A 22,251-nucleotide genomic window follows, 5' to 3' on the forward strand; every position below is an offset into this window, starting at 1 on the left:
GTTTGGGCATCCTGCGGAGGGATGAGCCACTGAACATGGTGGCTCTGAGCCGCGTGTAGCATGTGGCTTCAAGGAGTTAGTAGAACTGGAGGAACAGGAGGATGAAGGGGAGGGCAGCTGAAAGTGCAAGGCCCGGGTCTTAGGTGAACCAGGACAACGGGGAGCTCACATTTGTTAAGCATCTATTATGTGTTGTAATAGCCCTGAGAGGTATGTTTCCTAACTGTTCGGATGAAGGAACAGGCTCAGAGAGGTGAAGTGACTTGTCTGGTTCTTTATCATATCGTTCATCCTTCAACACCTATGTACTGGGCAGAGGCTCGGCGCCAAGCACAGAGGAGTTAGGAGTGACCACCTCTCGGCTTCTGACCCCTTCAGAGGGACAGTGTTGTGAGGTCACATTGTGGCCTTGTTGGGACTCGAACCCAGACATCAGGATTTCGAAACCCTCTCTTGGGACCAGCACGCCAGCCCCCGCCAGAATCAGGTCCTGTTGCTGGCTAGCGCATCTGCCGGAACCACTGCTCCACCCACTTTCCCCACAGGTTCCGCCCCGCGCACCTGCCCTAGGTAAGTCCCGGGAGGCGCGCCAAGCGACGCCGGAAAACGGCGAGCGGCTGTGGCAGGTGGGGCGGGGCCGGGGCGGGGCCACTGGGGCCCGGGGCGGGGCCAGGCCAGGGCACCCGAAGCCCGACCGGATCCCCCGGCCCGCGCCCCTCTGCCGCGCCCCGCGCCCCGCGTCCGAGCCGCCGCCGCCGCCGTCATGGGGGCCTGTCTGGGCGCCTGCTCCCTGCTCAGCTGCGTGAGTCCCCATCCCGGCGCCCGCCGCGCGCCGCCTGCTCACTTTTGTCCCGTCTTCTTCCTCCAAACAGTTTCTTCATTTCCCTTCCTCCAAACTTGTCTTTCTGGGCCCGCACTTCACCTCCTCGCCCCTCGGTCCCCTGTCACTCGGTTCTCTCCCTCCACCCCAACCCCCAACCCCAGCGCTGGCCTCGGGCGCCGGGGACAGCTGCTGTCCCGGGCTCGGGTTACCGTGTGGGAGCGGTTGGGGCACTCGGGGCGGGGAGCTGGAGCGCCTTCGGCGGGCGCTCCTCCCGGGAATTGGGGAGACTGAGGCCCGAGGCGGAGGCTGAGGGCGTTGCAGCCCCACCGCGCCCAACTTGGAGCCGTCCTCGAGGTGCGCCTTTCTCTTGTCTCTCTCCCTGAAGCTCTGACTCTTTGTGTAGCCTGCCTGGTCCCTGCCCCTTTTCGTCATGGGTTCTTCTGTCCCTCTGGCAATCTCTCCATCAGTTTGTTTGCCCCAGACTGTCCATTTGTATTTGTCTGATATCTGTCCGTTCGTTTGTCCGACTTTCTTTGTCTGTCTGTGGCTTCTCCATCTCATTGTCTATCCACATTTCGGTGTCGGTCCGCCTGTCCGCCTGTCCAGTCTGTCTCTCTGCATCCTTGTCTCTGCCTCATTCAGTCAGGCTAACTCTTGGGCACTTCTCCAAGGAGCCACAGATCCTTCCTCTCTGGGCCTCAGAGCCAAAGTGGGGAGTGGGAGGAAGCCCCTGTCTGCCTTTCTAAAACGCCCTTGAGTGAGGTCTGTTAGGGTTGCCGCCGGGCCCAACTCTCGGTTGGAAGACCCAAGAATTGGCGGAGGTTAGGGTGTGTGAGAGGTGGGACTACCTGGTCGCTTAGGCTTAGGGCCCCGGTGGGCAGCCAGCATAGGGGAGGAGCTTCAGCCAGACCCCAGCTGAGAGGCGCCTTCTTTTCCTTTTCCTTTTCCCCTCATTAAATCTGAGGTTCATTCAGGCAGCCCCGCCCCCTCTGCCCCACACAAAGAGGAGCAGAGAAGAAGGGGGGGTCTCCTGGCTGCTGAATCTGGGGACTTGCTTTTCCTTTGTCCCTGATGTGTGTGTGTGTTAGGATGAAGTGTAGGGGTGGGAGCTGGGGGATCTAGAGATTTACTTTACAGCCATTTTTTTGAGAATGATATCTGAACAGAGAGGCTGTAGAGTGGGTCCCTGGACAGCCTTTTGTCTCTTGTTCTCTGGGCCTCCATTTCCCCATCTGTGAAGTGTGTGTGTGTGTGCAGGAGGAGGAATCAAGAACTGGTCCCAGATCCCTCCCTGTCCAATGAAATCAAGGCTATGGCCAGGAAGAGTTTGCTTGCTGGTTGGGGAGGGAGACTTTTCTCAGAGTTGACCGGATTTCCATCTGGCTGGGCTAGCCTGGGGGTAGGGGATGTTGAGTGGAGACCTACCAATTTCCTGTGCGTCTGTTGCCCCATCTGCGTCCCTCATAATGTTGGAAAGATTAAAAAGTGCCCCGCCCAATGACTGGCAGATAGTGCTCTAAATGAGAGCTATGGTTATTATTGTCTTGGAAAGGTAGGCGGAGAATTTCTTCTGGAGCCAAGTGCTGGTCTCTGAGTCATCAATTCCTACCATGCTGGGACCAGAAGGCACCTGACAAGATGGCTCAAACCCTCAGTGTGGATGAGGAAACTACAGCACAGAGAGGGTAGCTGACTTGCCTAAAGTTGCACATGAAAGGACGGGAATGGCAGTCAGGATTGGAATCTGATTCTGTAATCCAGGCTTCTTCCCACATCCTGGGTACCTGAGGGACAAGGCTGGCCCAGGATAGGATTAAGTTTCATTTAGTGAGTATCTAATATCTGCAAGGGACCTCCTTTTAGTGGCCTCCCCTGGGGGTTCTGACTTCTGACATTTATTGTGTACCTACTGCATACCAGGCACTGTGCTGAGCCCTTAACCTGTGCCATTTCATTGGTTCCCCCTCAGCCCTGTGACATAGTTATCCTATTACAGATAATGATACCAACAATAACCACCATTTACTACATCCTCACACTCACCGCCCAGAGCTGCCCAGTGGTGGCCCAGGCCCAGCACTGTAGTGAGCGCTTTCACTCAATGTATCCCTTCATTGACTCCTCACAATGACCCCTATGAGGCAGTTAATATTATTCCCATCTCAGATGAGCAGACTGCAGCAGAGAGGGAAGATGAATCCAGAGAACTGATACCAAGGAAGAGTCAGATTCTGGAATTCTCACTGTGTGCTTTTGCTGATATTTATTCCTTCTGACAATACCACTCATTGAGTTTGGTTTCGTTAGGGCTGTATTTGTTAGATACCCATTTTAATATAGATCGTATTTCTTAAATTACAAGCCCCTTGAAGACAAAAAAAAATACCCTGTTACAATAGTAAGTTTTATGTTATGTCTATTCTGCCACACAGTGTTACATGGTGCAGGTGGTTGCTATTGGACACCAGTAACAACCTGTTTCAGTGGAGATTTGCCCACAGAAGTAGAGTTCCAGTGGGGCGTTTTCAGGCATCCTTAGCAGGGAACATGGGTTGGTGGGGAAGACCTTTGTGCTCTTCTAGCATCAGGTGTTTGCATCTGCCAGCTGGGTTCTCTTGGTCAGCATTTGTACTGGGCTGAAGGTGAGTCCTGGCCAGGAGGCAGTAAGAAGGGGCCCACAGGCGTGGGAATCACCAGGCAAGCCAGCACATGGTAATATGTATATGAGCAAATACATATTTAGGGTGAGCCTTCTATATGCGAGGGAGTACAAAAGACCTTTGGGTCAGATTGGTTGGACTCAGGTCCTGGCTTGGCCTCTTCTCAGCTATGTGACTGTGAGCAGTCACTTCCTCTCTCTTCTTGTCTGTAAAGTGGAGAAAACAATGGTACCTGCCTCTCAGCATATTGTGAGGATTAAATGGGACTGAGCCGAACATGCCAACAGCTTTAGCATGAAGCTGGCAGGCAGTGGCCACTCTGTAAACACCCCTGAGTGGTAAGTTGTTCTAGTCCACATGCAAGGAAGTGGTGAAGCCGGTAGAACTCAGGGCTGTCTGACTGTAGAGCCTGGGCTCTGAGCCACTTTCCTCTTCTACCCAGGAGTCCATTTTATGAAAGAAGAAACTGAGTCCTACAGAAGGGAAAAGAGTCTTGTCTACAGTCATACTGCAAGTTGGAGGCCGAGCCAAGACTCTATAGGCCCTCTATTCTTAGCACTGCACAGGGGACGTCACTGTGCTTGCGTGTTTTGGGGCTGACCTCTTCTCCCTGCAGAGTGTCTAGTTCTAGCTGGCTCAGCCAGTGATGGAGTTGCTCATGCATTCTCCAAAGTGCATTACACCCTTGCTGGCGCCAGTTTTTTGTTTAATTATGGCAAGATAGATATAACGTAAAATTTACTATTTTAACTTTTTTTTAAGTCTTCAAGAAACTTGTAATTTATTTTAAGAAACGTAATATATATTAAAATGGATATCTAACAAATACAGCCCTATTGATGTTAGTCTCAATGAGTGGTATTGTCAGGAGATTGGCTAAAGCACACAGTGAGAATTCTAGAATCTGACTTCTCCTTGGTATCAGTTCCCTGCGTTAGTAAGAACAACCCCTGACTCTCTCCCCCTGTTCCCAAGGATACTGAGCTCCACTCACTCCCTTGATCTGTCCTCCATTCTGTGACCAAGCAGTATTTCTGAAATGCAAGTGTGATGCAGCTCTTCTTTAGCAATGGTCCCCCCTTGCCTTCAGGATAAAATCCAGACTCCATGGCCTGCGGGGACCAGGGCCATCACTTCTGTCACCGTCCTAGCTTCTTTTATTGTCCAGCTACCTTAAAATACAATGTTCCTCTGAGCTTTGCTTGTTAGTCCCTTGGTGGGAATACTTTTCCCTTCCTCTCTCTTTTTTTTTGTATTTTTCCGAAGTTGGAAACAGGGAGGCAGTCAGACAGACTCCCGCATGCACCCGACCGGGATCCACCCGGCATGCCCACCAGGGGGCGATGCTCTGCCCATCTTGGGGCGTCGCTCTGCTGCAACCAGAGCCATTCTAATGCCTGAGGCAGAGGCCACAGAGCCATCCTCAGCGCCCGGGCAAACTTTGCTCCAGTGGAGCCTTGGCTGTGGGAGGGGAAGAGAGAGACAGAGAGGAAGGAGAAGGGGAGGGGTGGAGAAGCAGATGGGCGCTTCTCCTGTTTGCCCTGGCCGGGAATCAAACCCGGGACTCCTGCACGCCAGGCTGACACTCTACCACTGAGCCAACCGGCCAGGGCTCCCTTCCTCTCTTAACTAACTTACTACTCTTCCTTGAAACCCCCCTGCCCCCTCCTTATTTTTACTATAGTAAAATATACATAACATGAAATGTACCATTTTAACATATGAAGTGGCATTATTAAGTACATTCATGTTGTGCAACTGTCACCACCATCCATCTCCAGAACTTTTTCATCTTCCCCCAAACTGACACTCCTTACCCATGAAATAGGAATTCCTCATCTCCTCCCCTCAGCCCCTGGTTACCCCCTTCTACTTTCTGTCTCCAGAAATTTGACTTCTTGAGGTACCTCATGTAAGTGGAATCATATGGGATTTATATTTTTGTGATTGACTTACTTGATTTAGCATAATGTCCTCAAGGTTCATCCATGTTGTATCATGTGTGAGAATTTGATTCCTTTTTTAAACTTATTTTTTAATGTCTACTTTATTGATTTAGAGAGAGAGGAAGGGAGAGAGAGAGAGGGCATCAGTCTGTTCCTGTATGTGTCCTGACGGGGGATCAAACCTGCAACCTCTGTGTTTCTGGACAATGCTCTAACCAACTGAGCTACTTTGCCAGGGCAAGAATTTTATTCCTTTTTAAGGCTGAATAATATTTCATTGTATGTATTTACCATATTCAATAGTCAGTGGATGCTTGGGTTGCTTCTACCTTTTGGCTATTGTAAATAATGCTGCTACGAATATGGGGGTACAGATATATGTCCAAGTCCCTGCTTTCAGTCCTTTTGAGTAATACTCAGAAATGGAGAGCCAGTTTATTTTATTTTATTTATTTATTTTTTCTTGTGAGAGAGACAGAGAGAGTCAGAGAGAGGGACAGATAGGGACAGACAGGAAGGGAGAGAGATGAGAAGCATCAGTTTTTCATTGCGACACCTTAGTTGTTCATTGATTGATTTCTCATATGTGCCTTGACCGCGGGCCTTCAGCAGACCGAGTGACCCCTTGCTTGAGCCAGTGACCTTGGGTCCAAGCTGATGAGCTTTGCTCAAACCAGATGAGCCTGCGCTCAAGCTGGCGACCTCGGGGTTCTCGAACCTGGATCCTCCACATCCCAGTCCGATGCTCTATCCACTGCACCACCGCCTGGTCAGGCCCAGTTTATTTTAGACAAAACTGCTTTAAACTGTGGCCCCAGCCCTCAGCTGCTGACCCCACCCACCCAGTGCCGCAGGAATGGTCTGAGAACCTATTTCCCTGTCTCCAGTGATAACCAGGAGAGTGTGAATGACTCAGTGACAGCCATTTTCCACCATGCCATACCAGGTATGACTATCCGGAGAGAGAGTCGTGACCAGCTAGGCAGCTGGTCATTGACAGGGTGCAAGCAGCAGAGGATAGCCGGCTGCCTTACTGGTGGTTCTGCATTAGAGAGTCTGGACTGGTTGAATGCCAAGCAGCCTTGCAGCTGGAAGATTCTAAGACCCAGGGCTTCCTAAGTTCTGAGTTCTCCGTTCAGAGAACTGGACTACTGCTAAGGCTAGTATTATTCCGGTGCTTTTCCGTTGCTGCCTTTCCCCTGAGGGCACTTGGTGGAGGAAAGGTAATCCCAGAGGGTGAAGTTTTATAGTCGTCCTTTCCCATTGCATCGTAAGCATTAGTCCAGTTTGTTCTATAGCTTGGTGACTTTCTCCTTTCCTGCCTCTATAACATCCATGGAGTAAATGGGCCACCACTGGCCCCTGGGCATTTAGGTCATTTGCAGTCTCTTGAGATTCTAATAAGCTCATAAAACCTAAAGTGTTTGTGCCTGTTTTAGTGTTTGTTTTTTTACTTTATTGAAAATTTTTATTTTTAAATAATAAAACCAACTGTATTGGGGATAATTTAATTGTATTTAGTTACATATATCCATTTAAGTGTTCCCTCCCTATCTACTCCATTTAGCAGTGATGTCCCTCTTAAGAAATACCATGATGGATTGCTAGGCATTTATTTACAGTTTCTCCCTACTGTTTCTCTGGTGTAAGCAGTGCCACAAGGGACTTTCGAGTGTACAGGTGTGCGCTCGCTCATCTGCCCTTCCTCCCATGGCTGGTCCTTCTGTAGGAAGAGGTTCTAGTAGGAGGGACTGTCAGAATGAACGTTCCAGGACTGTTCCAGGAAGTAGCAAGGAGTGTGTGTGTGTGTGGGGGGGGGGGGGACTGGCGTCTCTCCTTCTCTCACTGACCTAGTCTTTCTGGCTACTGGCTAGGCCCTTGGCATTCCTGAGGTTTCAGGTGTCAGGAACACGTGGATTTTCATCTCTAAAAACCAGGGTGAATTGCAAGGCCAGGCTCCCTGTCTGCAGCAGGGCAGCTCTTCTTGCATCCAAAGTCTCAAACTGCTCTGGTAATAAGCCGGAGCTGGGCCCTCCCCCGCGCACTTGGACACCTGGTTCCTGAGGTCCGTGCCTGTGGGTCTCCCTTGGTTTTCTCTGGCATCGACAGGATTGTTTTCAACGCTGGAGTCTTTTTTTTTTTAATTAATTTTAATGGGTGTGTAAAGCCAGGAGTCAGAGCCAGGGCCACTTTCAAAGCAGCCTCCTGGCTCATGCAGGTTCGCATTGGATTCGGACAGTCGGTAAAGAAACAACGGAGCCAAAAGCTGATGGGCCATAGTCTTTAATCCTAGCTTGCACCCTATGGGCAAGCAAAAAACACACACTGGGCTCCAAAACCCACTCATATTCAGTGCTCACAAAGCTACTGACTTATCCGAGTTTCCTAGAATCAAAGGTTTCTAGCTCACCAACCTTATTCTCCTCAGTTCCCCATCTCCTTCCTTATCCCAGATACAAACTCTGCACAAACTGGCATCTCACTCAGCACTCTGCCATCTTGGCTGGTTCTCCTGGCCACATGGCCTCTTTCTGCTCTCTGTTCTGCTCCCTCTGCTCTCTCATGCTAATCATCCCAGGAACCAAGAGCGCAAGCTCCCGCTCCGTCCCCATTTTATAGTGTAGAAATCCAAACTCTTAATCCAATATACAAAATAGGGAAGTCTCTAATACAAAGTCACTTCTCTGAGGCATGATTGGATTGTACCGCCCTGCATCAAAAAGGGTGGGAAAGGCTTAATCCCAAAACCATGCCCCAGGCTACAAGGATTCTGCCTGCCCAGAGACACACATTAATATCACCTGGGCAACGGCCTCCACGTGGGCAGCGCCACTTTAACAAAGTGAGCATAATACATTTTATCTGCCCAACAGGGTGACATTGATAAATCAGGGTACATATGTTCAGAGAAAACATCTCTAGGTTATTTTGACATTTGATTATGCTGCATTCCCATCACCCAAAGTCCAGTTGTCTTCCGTCACCTTCTAACTGGTTTTCTTTGTGAATGCTGGAGTCTTTTGAAATTAAACCAGACTGCCATCATGAGTTAGTGAAGCCTTCGCGCAGCCTGACCTCTGCTGAATCCCAGCTCCTCAGCGTACTTGCTGTGTGACTGGCTGTGTTGCCGCTCTGAGTCTGTTTCCCCATCTGTAAGTGGGAGGTTATAACACGCTTGTATCACAGTGTCAGTGAGGCTTAATGTAGGTAAGGTGCTTACCACAGTACCTGGAACTAGGTAACTTTTTAAAAATTGAGTTTTAGAGAGAGGAGAGAGAGATATAGAAGGGGAGCAGGGAGGAGCGGGAAGCATCAACTTGTAGTAGTTGCTTCTCATATGTGCCTGTGTGTGCCTTGACCAGGCAAGCCCAGGGTTTCGAACCAGTGACCTCAGCATTCCAAGTGGATGCTTTATCCACTGTGTCACCACAGGTCAGGCATCAAGGAAAGCTGTCATTATTATTAGTTGAATCTCAGCACTGCTGTCCCCTTGCTGTGCGACTTCTGGCAAGTTTTTTTAACCTTCCTGATCTCAATTTCCTCATCTGCAGAACAGGAACTAACAGCCGGCTCTCTCTGATAACCAGAGAGAGTGCTCTGTGTGGTTTACAAAACACTTTTCTGGCCTTTGCCTATCCCCTCAGCCCCAACAGGTGTCCTTGGATAGCAGTCAGGGCTTGGGGTGGGGCTGCATGACACAAGCACAGGTTGCCGGACAGGTAAACTCATGATTGGGACCACGAGGGAGAATTTCATCCTGCAAGCATTTCATTTAGCATTCATGTCCTTGGCTTTGCAGGGGAGAGTTGAGTGAGAAGGAGCACTTGCAGGGGTATTTCCAGTCGGGGGAGAGAGAAGGGAAGCCGGGAAGGCAGGTACCCCTCAAGCAGAGTATGCCATATGCCTTGTGACCAGTCCAGAGAGCAGAAGGCTGGGTCTCAGAAGAGCAAGGTCCCCTTTCAGCCTGTTTTCCACAAAGCTGACCATTCAGCATAAGGCTGTTCCGGCTCCTCCTTTGCTTCACACCCCTAGTGGATGCCACTGCTATTAGGACAAACACCAGGGGCCAGCACAGGGCTGCCAGGCCCTGCCAGCCTGGCCGACCTCGTCACTCACCACTCACCACTCACCGCCTGTCATGAAGTTCTGGCTACAAGGTCCTTCTTTTTGTTCCTCCATCGCCCAACCCCTGGCTGCCCAGAGCCAGCTCAGGCCCTGTTCCCTCTGTCTGGAACACTCTTCCTTTCCTTAGTCAGGAAAGTGTACCCTTGTTACTCATGGCAGCAAGCACTTATAAAAACCAACACGATTGATTTTAGAGAGAAAGGAAGGGAGAGAGAGAGCAAGACAGAAATGTCAACTGTTCCTCCTGTATGTGCCCTGACTGGGGACCAAACCCACGACCTTTGCATATCAGGGTGATGCTCTAACCAACCAAACTATCCGGCCAGGGCTGCACTTTTTCTTCTTAGCACTTACCGTGATGGGTGTAATGATTTGTTGAGTGTCTTTCTGGCCCTAGGAAACTCCACGAGGGCAGGCCTGTGCCTTTCTAGACTCTGCTCTCTAGACTCCTAAATACCTGGTGAGGAGTGGAGGCTGCTTGGGGGAGGATACTCTGTTAACCAGCAGTACGTATATGGATGTGGGTCTATCTCCTCACAGGCTGGGCTGGTAGATGCAGCTCCCAAAGGAGCGAGGCTTTTTTCGGGGTGCCAGCTATGAATGGTGTGGCATCACCAGCCCCTAAATGATTTCAGTCAGCCCCAGATTGGGAAGGGCTGATACCAGCTTGGGCAGAGGAGCCCAGCCAGGGAAAGGGTTGGACCGCCACTGCTGTCCAAAACCAGTGCAGCCCCAGAGCGGGAAATCCCAGCCGCTCACAATTCCTCATTCCAGTTATTCACCAGGTGTTTATCATAAGCTTACTCTTCCCTGAGGTCTTAACATGTGTCTGGTACTACACCAAACATTTCCCATTCATTCAGCAGTCACTGAGCTCCTACTATGTGCGAGCACTGTTTCAATTTCTGGGAATAACATAGTGAGCAAAAGAGACAAGAATTCCCACCCTAGTGGAGCTTACATGCTAGAAATGGGAGGAAGCAAACATAAGTAAAATATAAATTTTTTTTTTGAGAGAGAGACAGAGAAGCAGGAAGGAAGAGAAATGATAAGAAGCAACTACAAGGTGATGCATTTTAAGCACTTTAGTTGTTCATTGATTGCTTCTCATGTGGCTTGACCAGGGAGCTCCAGCTGAGCCAGTGACTCCTTGGTCAAGCCAGCAACCTTGAGCTTCAAGCCAGTGACCTTTGGGCTCAAGCCAGCGACCTTTGGGCTCACGCCAGTGACCATGGGATCATAATGATGATCTCACGCTCAAGCCAGTGAGTGACCCCATGCTCAAGTTGAATGAGCCCGCACTCAAGCCGATGACCTTAGGGTTTCAAACCTGGGACCTCAGCATCCCAGGGCGATGTTCTATCCACTGTGTTACCAACGGTCAGGCTAAAATATGAATCTTAACTGATGATAGTAAGTTTTATGGAGAAGGTGAAGCAAGGAAGAAGAAAGGGAGTCTGAGGAGGTTACAATTTAAAACTTCTACTATTTCATTCTTAGAGTTGCCGTGCAAGAAGTAGGTACCCTTCTGATTCCTGTTTTATAGAAAAGAAAACTGAGGTTCAGACAGGTTGAATGAGTGTATAGGGTCACACAGCCAGTCAGTGCTGGAGCTAGCCTTCTGGATATTTAAATTTTTATTTTATTTTTTTTACTACTCTCCCTCTCCCTGAGTAAGAAACAGTGTGACCCGCGGTAACACCTGAGATAGATCCAGGTTTGAATCTGAGTTCTTTTCCTTGCCGGCTGTGTGGCCATGTGTGCCCCAGCCTCTTCCAAGCTTGGTTTCCTCAGCCTCTCCCTCAGGCTCGAACATTAAGTGAGATCACCCTTGGCTGGTGCTGTAGAGGCCAGCTCGGTGCACATTTGGAGACATGGAACGGGCGGTGGTGGGTGCTGGCTGCTTGGGCGTGGAGGGGAGAGGAGGCAGAGAGTGAGGGTGCCGCCCCTGCTGTCCCTGCAGGCGTCCTGCCTCTGCGGCTCTGCCCCCTGCATCCTGTGTGGCTGCTGCCCCTCCAGCCGCAACTCCACCATCACCCGCCTCATCTTCACGTTCTTCCTCTTCCTGGGGGTGCTGGTGTCCATCATCTTGCTGAGTCCTGATGTAGAGAGTCAGCTCCACAACGTGAGTAGCCTTGGGGGGTGGGGGGCGGGGATGCCGAGGGAGCGGCCTGTGGGACCAGGCGCCTGGTACAGGCTCAGCTGCTAAGGGGCTCAGGCCCCGAGTCCCAGCTGACCAAGAAGTGGGCAGGAGTGTTCCCACGTGTTTCTTTAAGCAGGGAGGAGAGTTTGAGCCTTGCATGGGGATTCTCAGTTCTCGTAAACCAAGGTCTCCTTGGAAAATCATATTAATCATTATTGCCCTAAGACGCTGGCCCACACAAGCTCTCCCCTCTTTAATGTGCAAACCCAGTATGGGGGTTTCAAGTCTTCCCTTCCTCTAAGTGTTTCGTGGCCCGGCATAGACCCAGTGGGACATTTAGGCCAGTGGTTGTGACATTTTAGTGGGTATAAAGGTGTGAATCCCCCGGGGAGAGTGCTGGAAATGCAGGCTCGGATCCCACCTTAGAGACTCCAGTTCTGTAGGAGACGGGCCTCAGAATCTCAGTTTGGGGAGGTGGTTTGGAGGATGGATGAAAGAAAGTGAAGGGATTAGCCAAAAAACATATACATAAAACACGTAGACACAGACATCAGTGTGGTGACAGCCAGAAGGAAAGGGGGAGTAGGTGAAGGTGGGCAAAGGGGGTTTGGGGACCGAGAGAAACTTTGCTTGGGGTGATGGGCACATGATACCATGTACAGATGATGTTTATTGAGTTGTACACTTGAAACCTGCATTTATTTTATTTTATTTTGCAAACCAATATCACCTGAATAAGTTCAATTAAAATAAAAGAGAACCTCAGTTTTCCCCAAGAATCTCAAGGGAGCCTGGTATAGGGGGTGAGAACACTTTGGGAAATCCTGCTTTAGACAGTGCCATGTGTTCCTGAGGCTGTGGGCGTGATGACAGGGAAATAAACAGAGTAACAAGGTGTGACTAAACCGTCTGCCTGGGGTGGGGGCGCTCCTAGGACTTCAGCCCCAGAGGGGGCAGCGGTGGGGATGGAGGCGGAAGGCTCGGGCTCCTGTCCTGGTCCAGCCCCGCTGGGAGAGCCTCTTTCCTGGCAGCCTGGGCAGAATCGGGCTCCGGGTGGGGCAGGGCCGGCAAGCTGCTCTGTCTGCCTCCACAGCTGCCCTGGACCTGGGAGTGCGAGGAGGGGCCCGTCCTGCAGAGCCACATCGACTGTGGCTCCCTGCTTGGCTACCGCGCCGTGTACCGCATGTGCTTCGCCATGGCAGCCTTTTTCTTCCTCTTCGCCCTGCTCATGGTCTGCGTGCGCAGCAGCCGGGACCCCAGGGCTGCCATCCAGAACGGGTGAGGGAGGGGCCCCGCCTGCACTCAGACCCTCCCCTGACCGTCTCCAGACAGCTCCAGACCCCGCCCTCACACTCAGGAGCCGAGAAGCCAGGGGGCCCACCACAGAGGTCAGCTGCCTTAGTTTTCCATTCTCAGATGAGGAAATAAAGCTCAGCAAATAAAAGACAACAATTTGCTAAGGCCACACAGCATTTAGTGACACAACTGGTGGGGACAGAACCCAGGTGTCCACCTTTACCCCTTCTTAGTCCTTTCCTCTGCCCCTTGGGGATTTTTCTAAGTCCAGGACAGACTGTCCATGCCCCTCAGACGTCGGAAAGCCCCTCTGCACCTCCCCCAGCACCCGCCCTTTGGGGGTGAGGTTCTGGAGTGAGGCCTGCTCCTGGACCCCTTCCTAGCTCTTGTTTGTCCTAATCACCTCCCCCACAGGTTTTGGTTCTTCAAGTTCCTGGTCTTTTTGGGCATCACCGTGGGCGCCTTCTACATCCCTGATGAATCCTTCTCCAACAGTAGGCGGTCTTGGTGGGGAGGGTTGGGGCTACCAGGAGGGAAGCTGGGTGTCCAGAGAGAGGAACGCTGCGGGGGCTGCCCTTTGCCCTGGGTCCTCAGCGCCTGGTCAGCGGACAGGGCTCTGGTGCTTGGCCATAGGGCGTTAGGGCAGCTGCAGGGTGGGGGAGGGAACAGAGGGAGCCTGCCTCCCTGACCAACTGGACCCATTCCCTGCCACACTACCTCTGCGCATGGCCAGGGCTCCCTGAGGGCAGGGACTTTGCTTTTTCTGTATCCCTAATGCCTGGCGTGGCACAAATGATCGGTGACTGAATAAATGTGTGTGTGAGAGGAAGCCCGCGAGAGTGTGCCCGCCCCAGGAATCCCAGGGAGCCCGCTGGGCCAGGAGCCCTGGCGCCCAGGCTTCTGCCCTGTGGCCAGACGGGCTCTCCTCACTCCCCTCTCCCCAACCAGTCTGGTTCTACTTTGGTGTCGTGGGCTCCTTCCTCTTCATCCTCATCCAGCTGGTGCTTCTCATCGACTTTGCACACTCCTGGAACCAGCAGTGGCTGGGCAAGGCCGAGGAGTGCGACTCCCGGGCCTGGTACGCAGGTCAGTGCCACCGGCAGGCTGCTGCGCCTGGGCGGCGGGTCTACCCGAGGAAGCCAGGGGACTGAAGCTTGTTGCAAGCCTGGAGGGCATCTCAAGCAGCCTCGTGCCTTAGTGCAGGAATTGAACCGTCAAGGACAGATGGAGGGAAGGGGGTGTATGGGGCAGGGGCGACAGCAAGGGATTGGAGGAGAGGGACTGGAGAGGCCTGGAGGGGTCTAGTTCAGCGGCTGCGGCTCCCATAGAACGGGCCGGGCCGGGCACAGCCAGCCCAAACCAAACTTCACATGACACTTGATCGTTGAAACCCCGGTGGTGGAAAGGGCCTCTGTTCAATTCTCTTTTGGTTCTTCTGAGTCCATTAAAAAGAAAAAGAAAAAGAAAAAAGGCTCACTGAGGTTCGGGCCTGGTTTTCACACCTCTGTAAACTTGCTGGTCCCCCGACAGAGCAGGGCTTCTGCAGATCACCACGCAGCTAGTTCACTTTTTAAACAACTTGTTTTGGATTCATTGTGTTCATTTTTATGGTTACCTTATCTATGGAAAGTGAATCATTTTAGTTCAGGCTGGGGCAAAAACTCACAAAAGGTGAATGATGGAAGTTTAGGAGACACCGATGTTATTCCTTGGATGATAAAGCTAAGGCCTAAGACAGGATTGCCCAGTAAGCCCCCTTGAGGGAGTGGGGGTCCCTGTGCCTCCTGACGCCCCTGCTTGCTGCCCTCCTGCCCAGGCCTTTTCTTCTTCACCTTCCTCTTCTACTCGCTGTCGGTTGCGGCCGTGACCCTGCTCTTCATCTACTATACCCAGCCCAGTGCCTGCTACGAGGGCAAGGTCTTCATCAGCCTCAACCTCGTTCTCTGTGTCTGTGTCTCCATCATCTCCGTCCTGCCCAAGATCCAGGTGAGCTTGCCAGCCTCTGCCCGGCCTGAAACTAGGCCTGTTGGTGTGTGCAATGTCTTGTGAGAACCTGGAGACCTGACACAGAGCTGCTAGTCACCGAGGCTTGGACTAGGAGGGTGGGCTCCCAGGTCAGCCTGCATGGATTAGTCTTGGCCCATGCATCTACATGCTGGGTGTCCTTGGGAAGGTACATTAATAACCTCTCTATGTCTTTCTCATCTCAAATGTAAAACAGGGAGAATAATACCTACTATTTGGAGTCAGTCTCAGGATAGAGATCACATTGGAACATTTCACAAATATATAATGTGCCTGGCATATAGATATCCGTCAGACATTGGCTATTGTTATTAAGATTCTTAGACACCTTAAGAAGTGGTATTAGGAGATGCAATTCCACAGTTTCTAATCCCAGACTATTTGAGATAATAGGTAGGGCTCCCAAGTAATTATCTGTTCTTCAGAAAGAAAGCCTTTTGAGGCCAGTGGTACTTCCCAGTTTGGGATCTCAGCCCACCAGGGGTTTCAAAGGTAACAGGTAGTCTTTGCAGGGGGGCGGTGTGTCTTTTTTTTTTTTTTTTGAGAAAGAGAGGGAAAAGGAAGAGAGAGATGAGAAGCGTCAACTCGTAGTTGCGTCACTTTAGTTGTTTATTGATTGCTTCTCATGTGCCTTGACCAGGGGGCTCAAACGAACCAGTGACCCCTTGCTCAAACCAGCAACCTTGGGCTCAAGCCAGTGACCTTTGGGCTTAAGCCAGAGACCTTGGGATCATGTTGATGATCCTGTGCTCAAGCTGGCAAGCCTGCACTTAAGCTGGCAATCTCAGGGTTTTGAACCTGTGACCTCAGTGTCCCAAGTTGATGCTCTATCCACTGTGCCACGCCACCATCATGTAGTCTTTGAGAGGGGGTCTTTAGCAGAAAGTTTGGGACCCTCCCTTCTGGTCAGAGCCTCTATTTCCCAATTGAGAAAATTAAAGCCCATAGAAGCTGATGCCTCTCTCCCAGGTCACACAGCAATTAGTATTCCTGCAGCAAATACCTCTTGGGCACTTACTGGGTACCAGGCACCCCTCTAGTTGTTGAGGATACAGCTGTGAGGAAGAACAAGAAGAATAATTATAATTGCTAACAGTTAATGACAGCTATAATGTCATTTAGTCCTTGTACCAACATCATTCCCATTTTGCAGAGGAGGAAATGAGACTTGCCTAGAGGCTTAGAGGACTAAAGAGACTTGCCTAAGGTCACATGGCTATATGGGTGGAGCTAGACTTGAACCCAGGCAGACAGGTTCAGAGCTTATGCTGTTAATTACAGAGTTTAGATCCGTATTTTCAAGTACATGTGGTGAAGGATGGGGGAGAATAGTCAACAGACCAAGCAAAGTAAGGTAGTTTTAGGCCCTGGCCAGTTGGCTCAGTGGTGGAGCGCCGGCCTGGCGTGCAGAAGTCCCGGGTTCAATTCCCGGCCAGGGCATAGATGGGTGCTAAGTGGGAAAGAAAAGAGGGTGTGAATTAAAAGGTAGTTGGGGCCAGGGCTGCTATAGGCAGGGTTTTCAGGGCCTTGTTGGGAGTTCTGTTGGAGCTGAGACCTGAAAGCTAAAGAGGGGCATCTGTGCAGAGATATGGAAAGGAACATGTCAGGGAGAGGGCGCAGCAAGTACAAAGGCCCTGGGGTGGGACAGGGTCCAGCACATTCCATGGACAGTAAGGAGACCACTGTGGCTGGAGCATAGTCTGCAGGGAGGAGCATGACAGTGCGGTGGGGGGCAGGTGGAAATGAAGGAGGGACAAACCAAGGAAGGCTTTAATTCAGAGTGTGAGGTATGCCATCCCTGAAGGGTTCAACAGGGGAGCAAGGGGGTAATCTGTTAGGAGAAAGAATTAGGACTCCACTTTGGGGTGGGGTAGGTGGGCCATGGGTGGCCTGGGTGGTGTGTTTTTCCAAAGGGCATGGGGAGAATGGCATGAGGGTGGTGGGGATTTCTGAGGTCCCCTGGTTGGGTGTGCTGAGTGGGGGTGGGGTGTCCCCAGGTCTGTCAGGGCTCATACTGATGGATTGCTCTTACCAGGAAGCCCAGCCCAACTCGGGTCTGCTGCAGGCTTCGGCCGTCACGCTCTATACCATGTTTGTCACCTGGTTGGCCCTGTCCAATGTCCCGGGTGAGTACAGGCCTGGGGTGGAGGAGGCCTGGTCTTGTTCATTGGCTAGTAGGAGTCCTTGGGGGGGCTGGGGATCCTCACAGGTGACAGGAACATCCCAGCCCCAGCCCATTCTGAGGCTTAGTCTTTCAGGGAAGTGGGAGGACCCTGTCTGCTCTGGAGCTGTCTCTGTTGTTTTGTCTGCTAAGTGCTATCTGTCACTGGGACTTGGGTGGTGGATGGAGTGTTTGTCCGTCTATTTGAGTTGGCTCTCTGCCCATCTTCAGGGCTAACTGGCTCCTCAGATCTGGCCTGCATGGGCTGAGGGTGACTGTGCTTCTATCCCCAGACCAGGAATGCAACCCCCACCTGCTGACCAACATTGACAACCGGACAATCCTGGCAGGCCCTGAAGGCTACGTGACCCAGTGGTGGGACGCCCCAAGCATCGTGGGCCTCATCGTCTTCATCCTGTGCACCTTCTTCATCAGGTACGGCGGGGTCTGGTTCCTGGGGTGGAATCGTGACTGGGGGCCCAGAGCCGGAACTGAGGGGAAGAAGTGGGAGCCAAGACACCAGGCTGGGAGCAGCATGTCCAGCTCTTGCATTGTGCTGGTGGGGAAACTGCGTCCCTCAGAGGGCACGGTGTGACTGGGCAGCCGAGGCGGGGCTGAACCCGGCCTCCGGGCCCAGGGCTCTTTCCTGCATACTGGGCTGCTGTGTGCCCAGCCACGTTGGGCGCAGGCAACTGTGGGGTCAGGGAAAAAGCATGGGCTGGGGTCAAGGGGTCCAGGCTCCGTCACTCACCTGCTGTGTGGCCTTGGGTAAGTGGCTTCACATTTCTGAGCTTCAGTTTCCTTCTCGGTGAAAGGAGGGTGATAACCTCCAATGCCCAGGGTGGCTGGGACCCCACCATCTCACCTGAGAGAAAGCAGCTCATACTTAAGATCACATGACAACTTTTTTAAAGGGGCATTTTAGAAGCCCTGGCTGGATGGCACCGTTGGTTGGAGCATTGTCCTAAGTGTGGAGGTTACCAGTTCGACTCTGGTCAGGGTACCTACAGGAGTAACTTGATTATCTGGCCTCTCTCTCAACAACGGGGGCCATCTGAGCAAGTGCTTATCAGTGTGAACTCTGGAGCCAGACTGCCTGTGCTTGAACCCAACACGGCCACTTACTAGCAATGTGATCTCAGAAAAGTGACTTAACCTTCCTGTGCCTCAGTTTCCTTATCTGTAAAATAGGGAGAAAAATAGTACCTACCTCATTGGACTGTTGTAGGATTATAGGTGACTTACTATGTATAAGGCAGTTAGAAAAGAACTTGGCAAGTCAGTGTTTGCTCTTATTGCAAATTACTGAGCAGCAGGTGGCCGTGAGTGGTATTTGTGAGCTCACTGATGGCAGACTCCAGTGTCACTTTATTTACACTGACCCTGGCAGACTCCATGTTGCCACTCTGTCTGCCCTTCAGTCCCTGGAGGGAGCCTCTGCCCGGCCCCTCCGGCAGTGCCACACCTGCCTCCCACCCCCGGCGAGAACATTCTGAGGCTGTTCCCCATTCCGTTTTGTTTGGGCCTTTTTCAAAGCATTTTCTCCAGGTCAAGTCTGGACAATTTCCAGTCATCTCTCATCTCTGTCACTTTGATTCCTTTTCCAACCTGGAAAGGCCCGTATCACCTCCACTTTGGGGGAAGCTGGGACGCAGTGTTGAGCGGCCACTTGTCCCAGTCTGTGGGCACCAGCGGCCGTGGGGCTTGGGCACATATCCCTCCCCAGCTCACCAGGACCCTGTGCTTCCTGGTGCTCTGCAGACTCACACCGCCCTGGCCCGGTGTCACTGGGCAGCACCTCTGAGAGCCCAGGGGGGCTGTGTGTTCTTAGCTCTTAAAACACAGGAAGCAAAGAAGCAGAAGCAGCCAGGAGGGCAGGGAGCACGAGTGGTGGCTTCCAGCCCGATGTGGGCTCACGTGGTCACAGTGTTATGGTGAGTGCGGTCAGCGGCAGCTCAGCAAGGCGGTGACCTCAATTTGACGGAGTTGGGCTAGAATCCAGGTCTCCTTTGACTTTTTTTGTTTTTCAAAATATAAGTTGTATTTTCAAAACTGTGTATGTGTCTTAACCTGTTAACTGCTATAAACATCAAGACCTCCCTTATAGACAAGCGATGACTGAAAAATCATTATTATTATTTTTAAAATTATAAACATGAAGAAAGGGGAAGTAATTGATAAAACCACTTACCTAAAACTAGTAAAAAGAAAACAAAACTTAATGGCAAACGAATGTTGTTAATTATTAACATTATTAAGAAATGCAGTGCCTGGTGTGGCGCTTCGCAGTGCTCGGCGCTCAGCGTGTTAGTGGGGTGGCCAATGAATAACCATTTGATGGCTTATCTGGTTTACACTCTGTTTCGGGCACAGTGCAGGGACTTCACGTCGTTATTGCATTTAATCCTCCCAACAACTCTGTAATTTTTTTTTTTTAATTTTATTGATTTTTTTTAGAGGAAGGGGGAGAAGGGGGGGGAACATCAGTTTGCTGTTCCACTTATTGATGCATTCATAGGTTGATTCTTGTATGTGCCCTGACCGGGGATCGAACCCACAACCCTGGTGTATCAGGATGGTGCTAAAACCAACTGAGCTAACTGGCCAGGATGTTGACCCTGATTTTACATAAACAGGAATCAGAGGCTCAGAGAGGTTAAGTCCCTTGCCCGAGTTCCTACAAGGAGTGAGGGTAGAGTTGGAAGTCAAAGCGGTTTTTTAACTCCTGGGCCCAGGACCTAACCACCCCAGGTCACTGGCTCTCAAGGCTCTGGGACCATCGTGACCATTGTTATGACCAGTGCTGTGGCTCCTGAGGCCCGCTGGCACTACACACCTGCCCACCTCGGTGGCGACAGCCCTGAGTGCCCCCTCCCCCCTCCCCTGCAGTCTGCGCTCCTCGGATCACCGGCAGGTGAACAGCCTGATGCGGACTGAGGAGTGCCCGCCCCTGTCGGAGACCACGGAGCGGCAGCAGGGCCGAGCCTTTGACAATGAGCAGGATGGCGTCACCTACAGCTACTCCTTCTTCCACATCTGCCTGGTGCTCGCCTCCCTGTACATCATGATGACGCTCACCAACTGGTACAGGTGCGTGCAGCTGGAGGGGCATGGATGGAGCCTGCAGTGCCTGAGGGGTATGCCACACATCTCCTCTCTGCTGGCCTCTCACTGGGGTTTTCCTGATGCCTGCTCAAGGCTTGGGCTTAGTGGTGTCTAGCTAGGAGCCTCCATGGAGCCTGCCCCCTCCGTGACCCAGTTTCCCTGCAAGTGCCTTAGACTACCCAGCTCCTGGTGCCTTCACCAAGGGCCTACAAAGTGGGGATCACAGGAGGTGGGGCTGGGCCTGTGCTGGGCAGACTGGGCCTACAGATCAGGCGTGGTGATTTGGGTTATGGAGTCAGATCTGGGATTTATGGTTGGAGGGTTAGGATTAGGGTGTGGAGGTCAGAATCCAAGTTGCAGGGTTAGGAATAGGAGTCATGAAATCAGGAGTTGGGATTGAGGCCACAGAAAGTCCAAAGTTTGGTCATTTGATTAAAATTGGGGTTAGGAGGACATAAAGCCAGGATTAAAACTGCCAGGTCAAGGGGCTAAGATCAGAGTAACAAGGTCAGGGACCAGGACTGTGGTCACAGGCTAAAGGGTCAGAATTGAGGTCCGATATCAGAACCGTGGTCATAAGGTCAGGGGTCAGGAATGGGGTTTTAGGATTGAGGGTCTGAGTCAAGGTTAGAGGTCAGGACTAAGGTCTGCAGCTCCAGGGTTCCAAAGTCAGGGACCAGGAGTCAGGTCACAGTACAATAATCTAGGCCTGAGGTCAGGGTCAGGTAGGTGGTACAAGGTTAAGAGCTATGTCTAGAGTCTTAAGGCCAAGTGTCAAAAACGCCAGAGATGGGGACAAGAGTTATAGAATAAGAGCCAAAGTTGAAGTCAGGGGTCACAACTTGGATCCTAAGGTCAGAGCCAGGACTGAGGTCACAGGACAGGGGGCCAGGCTCACTGGGATGATGGTGTGTTCTAGGCCCAATGAGACCCGGAAGATGATCAGCACCTGGACCGCCGTGTGGGTGAAGATCTGCGCCAGCTGGGCCGGGCTGCTCCTCTACCTGTGGACCCTGGTGGCCCCCCTCCTCCTGCCCAACCGTGACTTCAGCTGAGACAGCCCCCTGCAGCCTGCCCACCTCACACGGCGGGGCTCAGTGACACTCAGCCAGGCTGACCCCCACCCTGCCTCCAGCACATGCCCCGGAGCTGGGTGCCTTATTCTCAGTGCCTTCAAGGATGAGGAGCACAGGCTCACACCTGAGTCCCGCCCTCTGCAGCCCCCAGACCACGGGGCTTCCTCTTCCTTGCTCTTGCCCCCAGTCACCCACACTCACCTTCTTGGGGAAAAAAGGGCCTCTGGTTTCCAGGCTTCCCAGGAGAGGGACCTGAAGGAGAGAAATGCTCAGAGCCGCTTAGAGAGCGGGAGCACTTGCCATGATGGGATGCCCAGCACTGGGCGCTGGGGTTCCTGACTGTATCCCTGCGGTGCCCGACCCCTTCCTAGACTCCGTGCCTTACCGAGTCTCTAAGGCTTTGCCCAATAAAGAAGCCAGAGCGTGTGCCTCCCTTGTTCTCTGCCCCCTACCCTGAGTGCAGCCCCTATCCCATCCGGGGCCAGTGTGGGGGCTGGGAACGGACTGTCAGGGCTGAGGGACTAACAAGGGGCCTGAGCGTGTGTCCTCTGGGTCAGGGGGAACCTGGGGGCGGGGGCTATAAAGGAAGGAAGTGCTTTGAATAAAGAGACTCTGGGGGTCTGAGAAGGGAGGCCTAGAGCAGCGCTCACGTGAGGAGTGGGGAGGCTGGAGTCTGGGTGGGTGGGTGGCGCTGGGCAGGGTGCTGAGAGGGCCGTCTTACCGGTGTCCCTGAGGTCCTGTCCACCTCTGGCCTGCCTCCAGCATCCTGCTGGGCAACTTGTCATTCTCTCCTGCCCTCTGCATGGTCATTGGCACCTGCTGTGGGCCAGGTGCCACGGGGAATGGGGAAGAGCGTGCTCAGGAGTAGCCAAGCTGGCCTGGACCCCACTG

General features: G+C 52.2%; 1 protein-coding gene across 1 annotated transcript; it reads left to right on the plus strand.

Moving 5' to 3' along the window:
* Positions 1-644: 644 nt before the first annotated feature.
* SERINC2 (serine incorporator 2) lies at positions 645-21,786 on the plus strand. Its single transcript, XM_066375692.1, has 10 exons — positions 645-802; positions 11,518-11,679; positions 12,791-12,975; positions 13,408-13,487; positions 13,942-14,079; positions 14,810-14,979; positions 17,054-17,144; positions 17,473-17,614; positions 20,069-20,269; positions 21,204-21,786. Exons 1-10 carry the CDS (start codon positions 764-766, stop codon positions 21,337-21,339), a joined length of 1,344 nt encoding a protein of 447 aa, XP_066231789.1. The 5' UTR covers positions 645-763; the 3' UTR covers positions 21,340-21,786.
* The last annotated feature ends 465 nt before the right edge of the window (positions 21,787-22,251 follow it).

Source organism: Saccopteryx leptura, chromosome 3 (genome assembly GCF_036850995.1).
Source record: "Saccopteryx leptura isolate mSacLep1 chromosome 3, mSacLep1_pri_phased_curated, whole genome shotgun sequence".
In the NCBI taxonomy this organism is placed as follows: domain Eukaryota; kingdom Metazoa; phylum Chordata; class Mammalia; order Chiroptera; family Emballonuridae; genus Saccopteryx; species Saccopteryx leptura.